The sequence below is a fragment of the Hydra viridissima genome, unplaced genomic scaffold (genome assembly GCF_058129835.1).
Source record: "Hydra viridissima isolate aposymbiotic clone 2 unplaced genomic scaffold, HvirCarnegie_v1 scaffold_8, whole genome shotgun sequence".
NCBI classification, from domain to species: Eukaryota; Metazoa; Cnidaria; class Hydrozoa; order Anthoathecata; family Hydridae; genus Hydra; species Hydra viridissima.
In genome coordinates, this window is record NW_028324307.1 from 17,500,101 (window position 1) to 17,519,032 (window position 18,932).

An 18,932-nucleotide genomic window follows, 5' to 3' on the forward strand; every position below is an offset into this window, starting at 1 on the left:
TGCGACGATTGTAATATTTTTCAAGAGAGGTATAGATTGATAATTAGTTATAATTTTTACCAGGCGAAGAAAAATTTTTTAGTTTTTTCTCTGATATTGAAAACGTGAAACAGGCGTTGACTCCTCTGGCAACGAATCAAACTATTGAAGGGCGTTGAGAATTGATCCAAAAGGCGTGGAAGTTGTATTCCTCACGTCTCTGCTAGAAAGTTCTTCTTTGCAAAATGCAGTTAAGCTGTGATATAATTGGCTGTGGGGTAGGCGAATCAGTTCTACAATTTTTTTGGTATACACTACCGAAGTTTTGCCTGCCTTTTTTAAAATAAAAATTATGTCATTTATTAATACTAAAATAAAAAGAATAAAACTTTATTTCATCATGAAATATAAAATTAAATTTCTTATATTGTAATAATTCTTTTAATGTAAAGTTTTACATAATTAATTCTTAAGAATAAATAGAGCTAATAATTTCTTAAGAATAAATAGAGTTTAAATAGGCATTCTTTTAGTATCATATTGAATAATCAATTGAAGACTTACACTTTTGTTAAACAATATTGAATATAAACAAACAATATCAAAGACCGCATTTTTTCCCATTGGGAAGGACCTTACAATAACGGACGTCTTACGGACTTCTTTCAGACGTCGTGCATAAGATGCTTGCCCACTGGGATCAACCATGAGAATTAATATGTTTTGTTAGAAACACAAAATGGTTATATCAATTCAACTTTTAGCTGCATTTTCGAATGTTGACTTAGTAAGGTCTATATTTTCTGCGGCTGAATAAGCCGTGAGGTAGGTTTTTCTATATGGTTGTGCCTTAGACGCCTGTGTATAGAACGCCAATATATAAAGTAGCACGGTAAAAAGACACTCAAACTATAGCTTGAGTATCTCTTTACCGTGCTACTTTAGAATACCGCACTTTTTTGGATGCAAGGTCTAAGATATGTCTAAATGCTGAATCCCTTATATTCAATAGGTTTCCAATAAATATAGCATATAATTTCTAAGTTCAAACTCTTTAATTGCAGCTATTTGGATCTTTATGGAATTTCATTGTTCGGTGGATTTTGGTTTATTAGTATTCCGAAACTTGTCTGCAATTGAAAATTTCTAGTGGTTTGAGTTTTAAGAAGTTATTGCAATGGCAATTCAATGGAGATGATCTTTTGGGAAGGATTGCAAATGTTTGATTTTAACCAAGTTAAATAATATTTTGACAAACTCTAGTAACATTTAAATTTAACCAAAAAAAAAAAATAAATAAATAAATAAAACAAGCATTAAAATTTTTACAATTTTTAGCTATAAATAAGGTTCCCATAACAACAAAAGAAGATTGAAAATAAAATATCTTCACAAGCTTTTAATCCTCTTTAAAAGAAAAATGTTTTCCACAAAAAAAAAGCCACTGCATTTAAAAATTTTCATTACCAAATGTAATCAATACCACATTTTTGAATGCTTCTCTTCAACAACTTTTTATTTTAATAAAAGTTATATTGGGCAGAGAATTGACGAGTAGCCCCCTTTCGGTACATTTTTTTGCTACCACTTAGTCTCTTTTCATCTTGGAGTTATACATCGCCTTGCTCATACCACATACTTTCATACCATATACTCGAGGAGGTTTTATGTCTTGCTTCTCATTTGTTAGCTGCTTGCAGCACCAACATCGCTTTCCCAACACTAATCCGTCCATGTTTACTGTGTATTCGTTTCGCTCGTCACTCCGACGAGTGGCGAACGAAACAAGAATGTAGTAATACCTGCCCGATCAAAGTTTGCGTTAAAAAAACTATTTTACGGCTGATATTTCAATTCCAGCTGTGCCGGTGCAGCTGGAACCCCCATTTTTTCTACAACTACATACCGGAAAGATATAATTTCTAAATAAGAAAAGGAGGATGAGAAGAAAAGGAAGAAGGTTACTGTTTTAAGCGAAATTAATAGTTGAGTAAACCGCTGGAAAAAATTAATAAACTTGGTTCGATGAAAAAAGCAGCATCAACAATAGAAAGTTGTAAAAGAAAACATTTTAAAAAGAAGAATGTTATCTTTACTTTTCTTCTTTTTTTAAAAAAAATTCATCTATTTTCAATGCTTTTTTTTTTTGCATTTATATTTTTAGTTTTTATAATTATTTTATATTTTATAATACTATATTTTTAGTTTGTATTTCTTATTATACTTCTTTTTCCTGCTCCAACAGCATAAATTGCTCGACGAAAGAAGTTAAAAAAAATGCTACATCATACAGTTCAATATATAAACACACACACACACACACACACACACACACACACACACACACACACACACACACACACACACACACACACACACACACACACACACACACACACACACATATATATATACCAAAGCACCATTATAAATTCTAATAATTCAATAAAGAATTTAATTGTTAGCTACACGAAAGTAAATTTATGAAAACAGCTTATTATTAATCCATTTTACTCAACGTTGAAGAAGTTTTTAAATCGAAACTTGTGCCTTTTAATGTAATTTCAATGAGTAATGCGTGTTTAACTCTTCTCTAACGGGTCCGCAGATTTATCACCTGGTGTAAAAAGTTTTTAAATCGAAACTTGTGCCTTTTAATGTAATTTCAATGAGTAATGCGTGTTTAACTCTTCTCTAACGGGTCCGCAGATTTATCACCTGGTGTAAAAACTCTACGTTTTTACTGCGTTATCTTTCCCTTCTTTCATAACGAACTGAAAAATTATTAAGTACCATCTCTTCTTTTTATTTTTTTTGCATATTTGTCACGCATTCGCATGGCTGTTTCTTGTCTTAATTTATATTTTTCTTGCTTTAGATCATACTGAGCTTTTCTTTCCACTATTTCACTTTCAGTGAGCTGAACGGGTGGCTGAGCACCATTACCACATCTGAAATAATATTTTAAAATAAAAGAAAAAAAGTCTTGATAATCTTAGTTTTAAGTTAATGATTTTATGGTATTGGCTGAACGCAATGAAAGTTAGCTCCCTATAATCTTTAATTACTAAACAGATTTTTTTAGTTTTTTGGAAAAATGAAGCCAATAGTTTGTTGTTTGATTTTATTTGTTTTAATTAAAACTCAGTTAAAATGAGAAAAATATTTAATTGAGAAAGCGTTTGGAATTTTTTCTTGAAAATCCTTCGTTGTCACAAGTTGACATTTCAAAATTTCACAGATCTTGCTCGATCTGCCGTTGGACTTACATTGCGGCGACATAAAGAGGCTATCGAAAGAAAAGCAGAAGGGGAAAAAAAGAGAGAGTTTAAAGAAAAGAAGGAAGCAAAATCAATTTTACTCTTCAATATAAAGTAAAAGCCGAGAAATCTTGCGCTTAATTGATACGATGAAGCCGGTCGCAAAAAAAATTTTTTTTGTTTTTCAGTCCATCAATATTTTTATCAGTCTAATGTTAGATATGTCACCAAAACTCAAGTGAGATTTTTTTTACCAAGTGCTTAGTATAGCAAGCAATCTGCTGTTGTGGTTTGAAAAGTACATTACTCTAAAGATTTTAACCACGTACTTGTATATGGAAGAATGCTTAAAGAAACGTCTTTTAACATTTATTGAAAAGCATGGTATGCCTACAATATTTTGGCCTGATCTGGTCACAATCCACTTCTGTAAGATGTCACCAGAATGGTGTCAATAAAATAACGTTGTAGGATACCTAAGAAACCAAAGCCCTCAAACTCTGCTAAGTAGTGAGTCATTGAAAGTTATTTGGCCATTATAAAAGGGACTTTATTGAAAAGCAGGAAATTTACTTCACTAAGTATGTAATTGATGTAGTTAGCCAGGTAAAAATTAAGTTTTAAAAACATGAAAAAAGGCAAACAACAGCAATAGCCAAAAAAATAAAACATTGGAATCTAATAAAAAAGGAAACTGCTACCTCTCTGGACGCTGAAGTAAGCACTTGTTCATATCGGATGAACGGTTAAATGCATCTTAAGAATAAAGAAAATAAAAATCATTTTTCATTTAAAAACTCTGTACCACCAAAAGATATCTCCGATAGAAAACACTTACTATTTGCTATTGTAATTGGTTTCGGTTTATCTTTTTCTTTCACAATGTTCGTTATTTCTTTTACTTTTTTCTGAGGACCGACGAATTCGTCATTCTCAAAATGACCATTATATCTAAAGGCATTGAGTTAATCAGTAAAAGTTCGTAATCTGGTTTACAAGCAGCTGCTAGTAAACCGGATTTACTAGTAAGTGAATTGCATATTAAAAACTAAAGCTTGTTTTTTCAACAGATTTTTTTCTGATTTTTCTTTATCAAAAAACACAAAAATGATTTAAATTAAATAAAAATTTATTCTAAATGACCGAAATGTCAAACAGAAAAAAAACTAAAATATAAATCATAATCTTCCTGAATTCCACCACATTGATCTAAATGAAACTTCGTACACAATTGATTTCAGCCGTTGAAGCTTGTTTTAGTGATTGAATTTCATTTTTTTATGTATATTATCATCAAATTTACCACCTTAAAGACATAAGTTATGCAAAAAAAATCTAGTTTGCCGAAAATTGTCGAATTTAAGTAAATTGAAAGGCTTTAATGGCTAAGGAGAACAGCGATTTTTAAAGCTTTATTTAAGTAAATTTTAAAACCTAACCCCTAGTCTCGCCACAAACCCTAAATACCAACTTTAACGCTCAAGTAAGCTTTCTCGTGGGAGAATTCCTAATGGCAGTAAAGAGCAAATAGTGGTATGAGAAGCGATAAACAAAAGATTAAAAATCAAACTTTTATTAATTTTAAAACTAGATAAAGTTGATAGCGTACCAATCATCGCCGTCTGTACTAACTGTACTGTGTTAGTACAGACTGCTATGGTACCAACTTAAAAATTAAAAATTATTTGAAGCATTGTGCAAAGATTGCTGTATTTTATGTTGTTAATTACCTTACACATATCACTAGTTGTTAATTACCTTATAAATCACTTACACATCTTACAGCCAACACGAAATTCTATTTATTTCTATTAAAATGCAGAAAATTCTTGTATTTTTAAACATACGTTATTCCAGACGGCGTTCGGTATTGGCCATATCCATGCATCTTGTTGTTTTTCCAGTCTCCTTCGTAGATATCGCCATTTTCGAAAATATATTTTCCTTTTCCGTGTCGCTGGCGTAAACAGTTCCTTGCTCCTCTATATGTGTTTTTTTCTTGCACAACAAGATTCTCTTCTTCGGGTTGATAAACGCAACCGCATAACAATAAGCTCATTTTCCTTTTGTTATAAACATCTAATATACTAACTTCTAATATATTTACTTATATATAATATATTTACTTACATAATATACTTACTTATTATAATACTCTTAAAAAAATCTCTCAAAACTTAATAAACAAACATTAAAAGTAACGGTTTTTTAACCACAAACTTTTTGTTAAAAAAAACTTGATTTTTTCATATATAACTTGCCTATCTAGAGATAACGGATTTCAGTTGTTAAATCAGCATATAAGTTTAAGGAAGTTTATTCGTTGCCATATTTTACAGCAAAGTTCGCTGGTCAAATAGTCCAAGTACAACTAATAAAGTTTCCCATTGCGTCTTTCAAAAAAAAAAAAATTATCAGTTACGTGTTTCCACTCTTTATTAATATTTTGACTTCGACTTCGCTGGATCGTGTTTCACTAAAAACCTTTTTAATGGAAAAAAAAAGGTGAAAAATTTATGACAATTCAATAACTGACGAACAAAAACATAACAATAAAAAAAAATATTTATTTAAAAAATAATTTTGTTTGAGATAAATTTTAAGTTGTTTAATATTTGTCTATGACGAGCCGCAAACACGCATTTGTTGTTGTGTCAAACCAGTTCGTTGTGTCAACTTGAAGCTTATCGGTTTCTTCGTTTGCTTCACAATTTTCTAAAAATGTTTTTTCAGCTGATTTTTAACGAAGTTGTTTTTATCGGGCGTTAATATTTATTCGAATACCCAACTTGCGTTTTTTCAAAATTTATTTCTTCGAATCCGCGAAATGTATTTTAAAATAATTAAATAACTTTTTTTAATATTTTAAATATTTTTTGATATATTTTTTTTTAACAACATTTTATGTTATGAACTTTTTATTCGAACTAAAAGAAAAAAAAAAAATTTCTTACACCATATTTTAAGTACTGGCATTCTAAAAAAATTAATTTTATACATTCCTGTGAGCTACCCAAACAGCACACGAATCCGGTACTGAATTACGACGAGTTATTGCACGGCGTGTTACCAGTACTGGCGCGAGTCTGGCAAGCTTCTGGCCATATATTTAGATATAGATATATATGATTTGAAATTTGATATCTTGTATAAGAGTGTATGTTATATTAATAAAAAACATCAAATAATACGAATTCTCTAAATACAAATATTAATTTGTTATGAGTAATTTTCGCTAGATAATGGTTACCAGCATCATCAGCTCGTAAAACTATTTTAAGTTACAAAAGACGGTTAAAATTAACTGACGTCAGCAGTTGAATAGCTTCTTTCTTTTTTATCCTTGCGTAAAAACGTAAAAAATAGTGTCCAAAATTTAGTTTTAACAAATTGCCCATTACCGAGATTAATCCCGCCATTTAGAGGGGAACATTGGTGCCTCTGTATCTCAAGAGCCTCACGGACCTATCAAATGTTTTTGTCTCTACTCAAAGAGTTTTAGTTCTCTCCCAACTAACTTCTTCTGAACATGATTTACCATGTGTTGCTATTGCAGACTGATGATGTTTGCCCTCGTTTAAGGTTTTTTGATGTTGTTGGGTTCGAGTTCTAATTTGGAATTTCGTTTCACCAACGTATTTCTTTAAACAGTTATATTCAATTAAGTAAGTTCCAGGTTGGCTATTGCGTGGTAATTTAGATTTGTTTTTACACGTTAGCGGTGATCTTAAATTAGGATTTGTTTTAAAAACTACTCTATATCCAACTTTTTAAAATATTTTTCTTAACTTTGGGGACAGTGATGGTATCCACGATAATGAAACTGTTTGGAGGGTGTCACATTCGGATTGATATTTGTTTTTATTTATGGACCGTTTTTTTTTCTAATTTGGTTTGCAATATTTATCAGTTGGCTTTTGTCGTAACCATTTTCGTTGAACATTTGAATTAGAAAAGTTATCTTGTTTGTAAATGTAAATCACTGCATATGGAGTGAGCTCTGTGAACGTAACCCTTATATATTGCGCTTAAAATTTTGGGGTCGTGATTCGAGTGAGGTTTAATTTAAATATTTGTAATGGCTTCTTTTCTGTAAACTTTAAACTCGTAATTACCATTGGTGTTATTTATTACTGTTATTTATTACATCGAGGAAGTTTTATTTTCGCTTTCGATGTCGATTGTGTATTGTATTGCAGGGTGTTGTTTATTCAAAATAAGTTGGAATTAATCTGCTTCCTTAATTTTTGAAAATCTAGCATGACTATCATTAACATATCTTAGGATTTTAAATCAAGAGGAGAGTTTAATGTTTTTGCAATTTTAAAAGCATTTTCTTCGAGGTATTGTAGAAAAGATTCCGCCAGTATGACATGAACGAAAGACCAATAGGACCGGAATTCTCCAACTCATGAATTTCTTCATTCCACAAGAAATAACATCGATGTAAACAAAGCTCTATCAGCTTTTTAGTTTCCGATATAGTAAGTTTAGTAGAAGATTTGTAGGAATCATCTTTATTTAATTGATCTAAAAGAATCAAAGTAGCTTCTTTAAGTGGAATTGACGGATAGAGGTTTACTACATCAAATGAAACTTGAACATTATTATATTTTATATTCCATGAGTTTGTTTTGTTAATAAAGTCAAAAGAGTTTTTTAAACTTGTTTTGTTTTTGTTTAAGACAGGTTGTATTGTCTTTACTAAGTAGTTAGATATTCCATAGTTAGGAGTGCAAATTGTTGATACTACAATTCTTATAGAGTAGGATTTTTCAGGTTTGTGAACTTTAATTAGACCATACACCAAAACACCAAAACGATCTTCTTAATCTTGGCCCACACTTTGTACCTTTTTTGAGAGATATCCCTTATATGGATGTTATTGTAGTAACAGAGTCTTTTGCTTTAAAGCTGGAATATAACAACAAGATTGAAAATGCACAGGATTTGAGGAAAAATACCTTAAAATAACTTAAAATGGGCAAAAAAAAATAAAGCCAATATATATATATATATATATATAAATCCACATTCGAAATTTAGTTAGTCACAGAACTTTTTGTCTCCATTTTGTAAAATAATTCAAAAGAAATCTATAAATTTGTTTTTTCTCACTGTAAATAGGCATTAAACAAAAATACGGCAATCGTTAAGTACTAATGCTCAGTGAACCTCACTTTCGCTTTACTTTTGTTTCGCATGGAAAATCTCCTTTAAATCACTGTTAAATTATTGTTTGTCTACATTTTTACTTCCATTTCTGCGCGCGCTTTAACGTTATATCGGAACTGTGAAAAGGTGCATTATGGCAAAACGACATTTGGTAAAAACTCTGTAGCCTTCACAATTGAGCCAGTATTGGCCCAATAACAAATGCCATCGCAATACTATACAACTACTTGCTGAATTCTTGCCAGGCTGGTTTCAGTACTGATCCGTTCTTAATATAGTCAACACGGCGTGCGATGATTCACTGGAATTCTGGCCCGATATTGTGTGCTGTCTGGGGAGCTTTTTGTCAACCATTTCGATCTCCTGAAAGCTGAAAATTTCTCTTCAGCCAACGACCTCTTCACTTGATACACCTAAGGTTAATGGATTTTTACAGCACCTAAATACAAAATTAAACTTTAATGCATGTCTGAATTGTATATATAACATATGTACAACGCAGTGTGTGTGTGTGTGTGTCTGTGTGTCTGTGTGTGTGTGTGTGTGTGTGTGTGTGTGTGTGTGTGTGTGTGTGTGTGTGTGTGTGTGTGTGTGTGTGTGTGTGTGTGTGTGTGTAGTTTGAGATCTTGCTTCTCTTGTGGTAGTACATTCATATTTCCAAGTTCCTTTAACCATTTTCTTCTCATACTCGTTAGGTATCGGACAAACAATAAGTTTCTGGATGACAGGAGAGTTTTTTAAACAATTACTTCCATCCGTAGTTGTTGGAAAAAGAAAATGGAATTGCGGAGAATAGTTCTCGCTGATGGACATAAACAACATTTGAACATATATGGCAACTTTTATTATAAGGGGCGAATATTGTTGGTTTGTGAATGCAGCATCTTTTACAAGCTAGAGTTGTATCTCGCCCTCTGAAATGTTTCAGCAAATATGCTGTTTGAAAATTGGAACTTTCGTAATGAGGGAAACTCCTAAATAGAGGGGCTCCAGTAATATTATTACAAAACATGCTACAGAAAGTTTATAAGAATTCAGAAATATGATAACAGTAACAATAATAACGATAAAAGTATGAGCAAATAGTTTCAATGCTTGCCTATTATATCATCACAGCGGTAACTTGACAAATTAAGGATTGTGAATTAATAACTCTTGATTATTTTTAAAAGTTTGTGTAAAGCAAAGTGATTATTCTGTAATGCTTTGCATTGAAAAAAATTTTTGTTTTTATTAAAATCATTTTAATGTTTTATCAAATTTCTTTACTTTGTTGAAATTTTTTACTTAAATATTCTTAAAGCAACCACTAAAAGATCATCGCAATAATCACTGAAAATGCTCTACTTTTTGATAGCCTAAAGAAATAATGATCTACTCTTTTTCTTAGATACAAAAAATTTCTCACTAAAATTTTCAAACTATTGATTCAAATTTGCAATGAAATTTTTCAATGAAATATGAAATTAAAGCGCAAATCCCCCGTCTCGCTTGATTTCTTTTTTAAGTATGAAATTACTTTCCGTCTGCTTATGAAAAAAACCCTTATTAATCTGTGTAAAATGGTACCAAAAAAAGTCAAAAAAAAAAAAAAAAAAAAAAAAAAAAATCAACAGCATTTTTTTATTAGTAATACTGAAATTGGAACAAAAATTATTTCAACTATATTTTTTTTCATTGTATTTCCAAAATATTATTATTAAAAAAAAGTTGGCATTTCGTTCCGTAAACTGTCAGTCAGAGCGTCATTGACCTGTCAAAGATTGAATGAGTACCATATTGTTTAGTTATTCATAGAGCTTCTTAATGTCAAAAAAAAAGTGTTCATTGATAAAGAAAAATAGCGATTATAACAGTGATTTTTTCTCTTTTTTTTACCTAAATAAATTTCAACATATCAAAGAAAACTTTATAATATAATTTATTGAAAAAAATTCGTTACATTATTGAAAACGAGCAAAATCCGGGGTTTTATGCAAAACTCGTTTTCATTAAAACCGAAGAACGGTCGCATGTTTGTTTACGATACCACTGCTTTTTCAACACTTATGTAAAATGAAAAGATAAAAAACTGAATTACATTATGATAAGGAGCCCTTTAAAATAAAGCATGGAACGAACCATCGAATAATTTAGCAAAAAGCTAGTCATTAGTTAGCTAGAGAATTTATTAGCTCCAGCCTTGAATATATTCACATCACTCTTGTATGGTAAATCACACTGTGATTTACCATTGAAATTCAGTCCCAAAAGGTACCCTGCTCATAATTTTAGCAATGCTTTTATAATAATTTATGTTTGAAAGTATATAAACACCAAATTAATGGCAAGCCATTTGGATGAACGTCCATGCATGTATCCAATATGTGGAAAATCTGTGATATCTTAAAAAAAAATCCCAGCAGCATATGTTAGGTCGTGTAAGAGTTTAAAGACAACAAACTGTTGCCTTTAAACCTTCAAACCATATCGAAGTCAGACACAGTTTTAGTGTCTAGATAGATTAACCGAAGTTTGTATGTATTTGGCCTGAAAATTCTGTGATAGAAGACAATATTCTTCGTCTTTGCTTACATCTTTCGACCGCAACAATTGTTCATTTGTTTGAAGCCTCAGAAGATTGAAATCTCATGAAAATGAAAAATGTTCTTCACTGCTTTCTTTTAATGACAGTTGTTAAAATTTTATAACTTTATATGCGGGACTGATGCACTCTAGAAGTTGAAAGACGTGAAGATTTGTTAAATTGGCAAAAGTTGAAGTTGACAGAATCTGGGTCTAAACCAAATGAATATATTTATAATATACTGTCTCAAAAAAAACTATATATATACTGTCTAATCAAGTTTAAGTTCTTTTTTTGTTCCAGAAGATTCAGCGAAGATGCTTATTTTCTTGTTTTCTATTTTTTTGATTTGTACAAAAAAAAAAAAAAAAAAAAAAAAAAAATTAATTTTGATAACTTATTATTAGAATAATACTCAAAAGTTCAGAAATAATATATCAAGAATAGAATAAATGCCAAAGGTAAGGAAATCATGACAGGCAAAGCTAAATTAAATAAAATACAAATCAATTAGGAGTTAACGCTTTTATAACACTTAAGGAACACAGGGAGAACTTTCTAAACAACTCTAGCGTACGGTTAATTAGTCTTGCAAAAAACGAGATGAGAAAAATAAGCAAATCTGAGAAAAAATAAACAATAAGGAGCAGGTTGTGTTTAAATCGATGGAAATTTTCAGCGCATTTAACATATTTCTTGTGGTTTTATTATATATAGGATTTTTTCATGGATACCATAAATTATTCATACCTGTTATAACAATCATTAAATGTAGAAACAAACTTCAGGCCAAGGGAGGGCTTAACATATACAAGCTCTTGTATTAATGGCGGATGAGAAACATCAACTTCTAACCACACATACCTAAAACATATAAATTTTCGAAAGAAAAAAAACAGCAAACACAGAACTAAAAACTAAAGATCGTAGATTGAAATTTTAAATATGAATTAAAAATAAAAGCTTGAAATTCAAAATTTTGTTAAGGTTTAAAGAAACTTAAAATTACCCGCCAATAGTGACGAAATTAGGAGCGACTTGCAGAATACAGCGGATAACATCCAGACCATCACGTCCACCGTCTAGTGCATCATGGTGCTCATAACTATGGTAAATTAATAGTGTATTAAAAGTCCTTCAGGAAAAAGTCCCCTACAGTTTCAAAGTTGAATTGGCGTTAGGCTTAAAGTTAGACTTGGGTTTCGAGATAAAAGTAGGGTTAGGTTAGTAGGTATAGGGTTTGGATTTTTTTTTAAACAAAGGTCTTTATTCCTCAAAGAATTATTTCTTAGAACTTATATTTTAAACAAAAGTCAAAACTTCTTGTGATTCAAATCACTGAAAATTCCTTTAACACTAACTTCTTCACTTCCTCTTGTAGGAACGCCAGCTGTTCGTGTGGAATGTATGGAGGATTGCTAACTAACATATCAAACTTTTCTCCACCCACATCTGATAATTTAAGTTCATCTAAAAATTGCAAAAACCAGAGAAAAACTTGATTTGATCATCTATAACTCATGACGAATGTAACATGAAATCACTATCATTGATACTGAGCGCGTGCAAGAAGCTAAATGTTACCTAAAGCTCCATGAAAAACATTAATTCTGTTAGCAAGCTTCAGCCTGAAATAAAGAAGAAATGGTTTTTCAAAAGATTTTTCTAAACTCTGCGCAATGTGAAACCACCAAATGAAACATATATTTCTATATTTATAAGTAAAAAGAAAAAAAAAAGGATTCCATCAAATTCATATCAAATAAGAAGTAAAACTTACTTTTCTGCGTTTTTTTGCGTCAAAGTCACCGCCTCATGAAAACTATCAAGGGCAACACACTGTACCTAACGTAAACATCAACACACTTTACCTAACGTAAACATTAACAAATAATGAACCGCACAATCGATTTAAAAAAAAAAAAAAAAAAAAAAAAAACAACGAAAATAATTAACAAGAACTTCTACTAACTGCGGTAAGTTCGTTTAAAAGGGCTAACGAAATGGCGCCACTTCCACATCCCACCTCTATAAATTTCGCATTTTCTTTCAAATGCGGTTTTACAATATCAATAAGACCCTTTAGAAAAAAAACTGAATAAAGTAAATATAGATGAAAAATGTGAACAAATTTAAAACAAAGGTGAAAACTGTGTGCACACTTGAAAAAATTTCTAAAGATTCCGTGAAAAACGTTTCTCTAAGAAAATACAAAAAATAAATTTGAAAAAAGAGAATACTTCAGTTTCTGGTCTTGGTATAAACACAGGGTGTTTTATGATCAAAGTCATTGAACGAAAATCCCATTCTTCTATTAAATATTGCAAGGGTTCCCTGTAAAAATAAAATATTTAACACTTTAAAACCTGTTAGATACACTTAATAAATGAACTTAATTCAATGCCTGGTTTTATGCCAAAACACTTTAACTTAAAAATCATACCATTATACCAGTAAGCTATTATTATACCAGTTGAATTTTCTGAATCTAGTTGAGGTACTTAAAAATTTTTGGCTTGAAGCAACTGCATTTAAACCAAAAAGTTCAAACTAATATGGTGGCGCAATTTTTTTTACTCACAGTTTTCCAATAAACAGCAAAACCAGTTATGATGCAATATTTTTATCTTAGAGTTTCATGTGAAGCAGTATTAGTAATTTTCAAATCTCAAAAACCATTTATATCTTATAAAGAAATAAATAATGAAATCCATTTCAGTCTTAATTATCAATATTGTACTTTGCTGAAACTTGATTGTGATGAAGTGTTTGATGAAGATGTTAAAAGAGTTGAGGAGGTATTTTCTGAACTTTTATGATTACCTTGATTAAAAGATTACTTTCATAAACAATAATATTGATACCTGATTCTTTATTTTAAGGAATGCTAGTTATTTATTCATCTCAAAAGAAGTGAGTTTCTATTGTTTTGACATTTTAAAAATGATATTTTACATTTTTCCTGTGAAATCCAAAAAAACCATTTCAAATGCAGAAATACATTTTGCTCATCAAAATTTCTTCAAGTACAAATAAAATTCAAATTCAAAGCAATTACTTTTAATACTTATTTGACTTGATATCTCAGGTTTTGAGGATTGGATTGTTCTGCCCCTAACATTTTTCAATGTTCATTTAAAACTACAACCTCATAAGAAATTACCATCAATAAAAGTAATTCATAAAGCACACAATTTTAAACTTATTTTCCATTAATGAGTTGCTTAAGTTTTTTCACGATAATATTAAACAAATTTTCTTTTCTTTAATTTTCCTCTTTTGCAAGCAGAAAGCCTGCTTGATGAGAAGTTTGTATTTGAAGAATAACTAAAACTTCCAGAAGTAACTAAAAGAAGTGAAATTTACATTCCTCATTTACTTGCTTGCAAAAATATTGAGTAAATACATAAAAGTATATTTATTCAAATGACTAAAATAGCCATGAATAATATATTAACAATCCAATGAAAATTCAAAACAAGCCTAATTTAATTATTTGTTTATAAGATTTTTTGAATAGATGTTAATGCTTGCATTCCGGCAGAAAATCTGCCAAAAAATAATTTAAGTAAAATTATGAATTAGCATCACTACAATTATTAGTCAATACATTAATTTAACAGCACAACAGTTTGGCTACATTTCCAAGAAATTCCTGTATGAATAAAACTCCCAAGATATTCCCCTTGCAAGAGCAAAACTTTCTAATTAAGTTTTAAAACCATTTCTCCCAACAGAAAAAGAGAATTTAAACTTTGAGCTTTTGATTGTACTTCATTCTGACATAACTTCACAGTGTGGAACTTCAGTAAACTATGGTGGCCAAAAATCAAAAACCTTGCTAAGTAAAACGTGTATAGGATTTTTTAAGTTATACTGTGATAACTTAGTTCTTGAGTAATTTTCACCTTTCCAGGTTAAATAGTTTGTGAGAAATTTTGGGCAAATTTTTAATAAAACAACAAAATTATCTTTAATCAAGAATCAATTTTTTATTATTCTGAGCCAGAATTCTTACCCAAATATTTATCATCTCCAAATTGTTTGACAATTTCATTGAGGTCATTAAAAAAATTTTCTGTTCAATATTTTCAGGGTTGATTTCACATTCACTTGCTGTGCCTGAATAGTTGAAAGATAAAAAGCCTTTTACTAGGTCAGGAAGTTTGATGGCAGTCCTAAGATTTTGTTTAAACCAGATATTTCTAAGTTAATAGATGTTTCTAAGCTGATAAGAGAGTCAGATGATTCTATTGTCTGACTAAAAAAGTTTTTAAAATTTGCTTCCCTACTTTTTTACAAGCTTGGAGTTCACAATACTTACTATGCAGTTTATTTCATGACTCAGCAGCTTCTTTACCAATTATTCCAAGTGGAACAGGTGAATGCAACAAGATTTAAGCAGCAAGTGCTAAAACCTCATGCCCTGAGGCTGGAATTACAAACCAAGAACCATACAAATAAAAGAAATAATTTATAAGTTTCTTTGCAATATAAACACAACTTTTCTGCATTAATTTCTTGCTGGCAGCTAATTGTGATCAATAAATTTTTGAATGAAACAATCAGGTCTTCTGGTACTTTTCTGGTAATTTTTCTAAAACTTCACTTAATTTCTTTGGATATGAGAAAGTTCATCAACAAACATTTCCTATCATGCTAGTTCCAGCACCTCCAGCTCTTGGCTGATCAACCTTTAACCCAAACTCTTTTTGAAACTGTTTTTGGATTTATCCTGATGTAGAGGGCATTGATCCTTTTAGCTTCTCCAAAACTATAGCTCAAGCCAATATGATACATGGAGCAGACACTTGAAAAGCCTCATCCGTGCATGACAAAGACAAATACCATAGCACAACACACAAGGCTTTACTTTAAAGCATTAATTGAGTTTATGTTTTTCTGTCATTAATTTTGGAGTAGCTCCACATATTGGACAAGCTTGCATTAATTTTTCAATGTATACTAACATAAATGAGTGGTAGTTATGGCTAATAGATCTGAGTCATTTGCTCCATGATTAAAAAATCGCTGATAATATTGGGAGTGTCCCAAAGAATTATTAAGCCCCCAACTGTTCAGAAATATGAGCTCTTCACAGTCTTTGCTTTAAACCCAAAATTATTGAGTATTTTGTTTCTAAATACTCAATAATTTTGGGTTGAATAACTTCCATGATTCCATCTGCAGCAAAATTTGAAGTTTGATTTTAAATCTTGATTCTCTTACTTCAATGTTTTTATCCTTAGGAACACGCCTATTTTTACTCTGGTGTCATTTGTTTATCCTCCTGTGTTAAATTTATGTACATATGGGAAGAATATTGTTTATTTTTGCTATGTAAGAAATGAGTTTTGCCAATGTAAAGCTCTTGTAATTGTATGCTTTCCTCCTTGCTATCAGTAAGGATTTTTCCACTGAGTTGATGCTTGAATTATCATCTTTGTCGGCAATAATCAGGCATTTGCTATGTTCACTTAAATCAACAAAAACTTTTTTTGGTTGTCCACATTGAGTTGATGTTGGTTCTGGGGATTCAGATGATGCCAATACTTCTGCAATTTTACGGTTTAAATCATTTTACACAGTTTAGATCATTCAACCAATTTCTATGTTTTTACTAATACTAGGACACCCCTTCTGAAATTGTAAATAAATGACATAAGTACTTTTTGCGCTACTATGTAATACTGCCTCCTGGTTACCTTAGAAAATTTCTTTCGATTTCACAAAACCTTGAGAAAAATTTTAATTTGTAATCAAATGAGTGTCAAACACCCAATTATGTTGTTGATATGAATATCCATTTTATTTAGTTCTATTACAGCTGGGAACTTGTAATATCAATTGCTGAATTTGTGCATATTTTGTGTGTTTTATAGTAATATAGCAGATACATATCAGGTACATTTTGCAGTTATGGCAAAAAACCATACAGCAATCTTGAATTCATTTTTACATCATACTATATTTTTCTACCTGCCAAAAAAATATCTAGGTACATTCTGTACCAACTATTGGAGATCATACAAAATTTTTAGGTATATCCATCATGTGACATTTTTGTACCTGATAATCAATAGAAATGAGGAATGTTTTTCTTCCTACAGCTTGAGATAATAAAATTTCATTAGGTATATAATCAAATGACATTTGTGTACCTGGTACTAAAAAAACCCGAATTGAAACTGTAAGGCTTTCTCAAAAACATACCTATAAAACGTTTGAACCTAGTATTAGAAATATACCATTTATCCTTGGAAATGTTGTAGTGCTACCTTTTATATTTTAATTAGTTATTTTCAAAAAAGTGAAAAAATGTGAAGCAAAATTTTTGGTTGGAGTTAGTAAACATGTCATTGATTTGATTGCACCGCAATCTCATTAAAATTTTTCTAAAGAAATTTTTAAATTTCCAACAAAAAATTAAAAATAGAGATCATTTTTCATAAATTTCAATTTAAGCTGAGAATTTGAAAGATACACCAGAGATACCTTTGGAAGAGATTATTAAAAACTGTGTTTAACTGTGGTACTAACAATATATATGTCTGGGGGAATTTTTATTCTTTACTGTACAAATGCTTTTCTAAAAAAAGTCTTTAGGTGTCTTATAAAATGTGTTCTTAACAAAACTCCATAGTCAAATAAAGAAATTTAAAATATGATTTTTTTAAATTTTTGACCACCTGATTCCAAACCATTAACTTGTACAAAAAAAAAACCTTTTGACCCAAAAAGAACATAAACTCTGCAATGTTTAGTGACTTGAATTTGAAATTACATTTATTGCATCTAAAGTCAACTGAAATTTTTTCTTTATTTTGGTTTAACTTAGTTGGTTCCACTAAAACATCTGGTGTTAATAAAACAAAAGCAGCTTGAAACCAAAATGGTAAAGCATACCTGTTTAGACGACGGTTACATAGTGAATTAAATATAGATTCAGCATCCTTTTCCTAATAAAGAATAAAATCATTTTTGATGATTTGATTTACCTATGTACATTTATGTTATACAGACACATAAAAAAATAAATATATCAAAATTATTTAATCATATATTTCATCTTAAATATATCATTCATAGTTTAGCTTTCTTTAGGAAAAATTTATTCAAAATTCAGTTAATAAATTCAAAAAAATATTTTTGACAAAAAATTTGTCTAGCATAGCATACAATATCATTGCATATAAAAAAATGACCAGATACCTTACTTAAATTTTTTGTGGCATATTTTGCTAATTCTTTGACTGATCCAAAAGGGTTTTCAATATCATTCTCTGTAAATCTTCTTTTCCACATTTCTTGTAAGGATCGAGAAATATAAGAAACGCAACATCGAAACTGATATACTTGTAGCTTATATAATCTTTTCAAAATCATTTCTTTTTGATTAAAAAAACTTGTTTAGGAAATTTATACAGCTAACATGACAATTTGATGCAAAATCTGAATCTCAGTCTGAATGTATAATAATAAAAGTTCATCTACAGACTAATACAATATTCAAATTGTATCAGATAAAATGAGGGTAAATTAAACAAGATAAAAAAATTTTTTTCACGCAATTTCAGACATTCAAACTCAATCAATGCTCAAAACAGCAACATAAATACAGTAGGATCTAGATATGACAAACTCCATATACAATGAATATATTGATGCAACAACTTAAACTCTATTTCTCCTTGTTTTCCATCAACTTTCTGTATAAAAAACTTATTATAATTACTACAATACAGTATTATTTGTTAAAAACAAAACTTGATATATCTCTTCAATCTCTTTCTACTTAACTGATGACATTTTTATGATTTATAACTTCTTTTCTATTAATAGTCTTATTTTGTTTTGATATTCACAAAATAAATTCTTAATCAGACAGCTTTCAATTCATCAATAGAACATTAAAAAGAAAGTTGTTTTTTTTTTAACCTCTAGAAAAAACA

General features: G+C 30.0%; 2 protein-coding genes across 7 annotated transcripts; both read right to left on the minus strand.

Annotated features, from left to right (window-relative positions):
• Positions 1 to 2,393: 2,393 nt before the first annotated feature.
• LOC149885432 (uncharacterized) lies at positions 2,394 to 6,424 on the minus strand. 4 transcript variants are annotated; one of them, XM_090096472.1, is made up of 6 exons: positions 6,238 to 6,424; positions 5,501 to 5,723; positions 5,087 to 5,302; positions 4,078 to 4,190; positions 3,941 to 3,995; positions 2,394 to 2,930 (listed from the first exon to the last, which is right to left on the minus strand). In XM_090096472.1, the coding sequence occupies exons 3-6, from the start codon at positions 5,296 to 5,298 to the stop codon at positions 2,765 to 2,767; spliced, it is 546 nt and encodes a 181-aa protein (XP_089952598.1). In that variant the 5' UTR covers positions 5,299 to 5,302; positions 5,501 to 5,723; positions 6,238 to 6,424; the 3' UTR covers positions 2,394 to 2,764. The 4 variants fall into 4 exon arrangements, 3 of the variants coding, with proteins under 3 accessions (XP_089952598.1, XP_089952597.1, XP_089952596.1); XM_090096471.1 differs by having other exon boundaries at positions 6,194 to 6,424; XR_016455153.1 differs by lacking the exons at positions 5,501 to 5,723; positions 6,238 to 6,424 and having other exon boundaries at positions 2,394 to 2,596; positions 2,698 to 2,930; positions 5,087 to 5,443.
• Positions 6,425 to 10,261: 3,837 nt separating this feature from the next.
• Positions 10,262 to 18,837, minus strand: LOC145194953 (MTRF1L release factor glutamine methyltransferase-like). Of its 3 annotated transcripts, none has more exons than XR_016454887.1 (10): positions 18,193 to 18,488; positions 17,887 to 17,939; positions 13,221 to 13,314; positions 12,953 to 13,060; positions 12,761 to 12,851; positions 12,565 to 12,608; positions 12,342 to 12,450; positions 11,990 to 12,085; positions 11,731 to 11,844; positions 10,262 to 11,192 (listed from the first exon to the last, which is right to left on the minus strand). XR_016454887.1 is itself a non-coding variant. In XM_090095592.1 (10 exons), the coding sequence occupies exons 3-10, from the start codon at positions 13,269 to 13,271 to the stop codon at positions 11,156 to 11,158; spliced, it is 624 nt and encodes a 207-aa protein (XP_089951718.1). In that variant the 5' UTR covers positions 13,272 to 13,314; positions 17,887 to 17,939; positions 18,198 to 18,837; the 3' UTR covers positions 10,262 to 11,155. The 3 variants fall into 3 exon arrangements, 2 of the variants coding, with proteins under 2 accessions (XP_089951718.1, XP_089951717.1); XM_090095592.1 differs by having other exon boundaries at positions 12,761 to 12,825; positions 18,198 to 18,837; XM_090095591.1 differs by having other exon boundaries at positions 12,761 to 12,825; positions 18,193 to 18,482.
• Between the last annotated feature and the right edge of the window lie 95 nt (positions 18,838 to 18,932).

What these genes read in the sequence shown, in the direction of transcription:
- LOC149885432 (XM_090096472.1), bottom strand. Translation starts at nt 5,298, where the DNA reads ATGAGCTTATTGTTATGCGGTTGCGTTTATCAACCCGAAGAAGAGAAT. An exon ending in ACCAATTACAATAGCAAATA is followed by an intron (nt 3,996 to 4,077) that starts GTAAGTGTTTTC and finishes TTTATTCTTAAG; the next exon opens with ATGCATTTAACCGTTCATCC. An exon ending in TTACTTCAGCGTCCAGAGAG is followed by an intron (nt 2,931 to 3,940) that starts GTAGCAGTTTCC and finishes ATATTATTTCAG; the next exon opens with ATGTGGTAATGGTGCTCAGC.
- LOC145194953 (XM_090095591.1), bottom strand. Translation starts at nt 18,366, where the DNA reads ATGATTTTGAAAAGATTATATAAGCTACAAGTATATCAGTTTCGATGT. An exon ending in TGTAACCGTCGTCTAAACAG is followed by an intron (nt 13,315 to 17,886) that starts GTATGCTTTACC and finishes TTATTTTTACAG; the next exon opens with GGAACCCTTGCAATATTTAA. An exon ending in TTTAATGATTGTTATAACAG is followed by an intron (nt 11,193 to 11,730) that starts GTATGAATAATT and finishes CATTTGGTTTAG; the next exon opens with ACCCAGATTCTGTCAACTTC.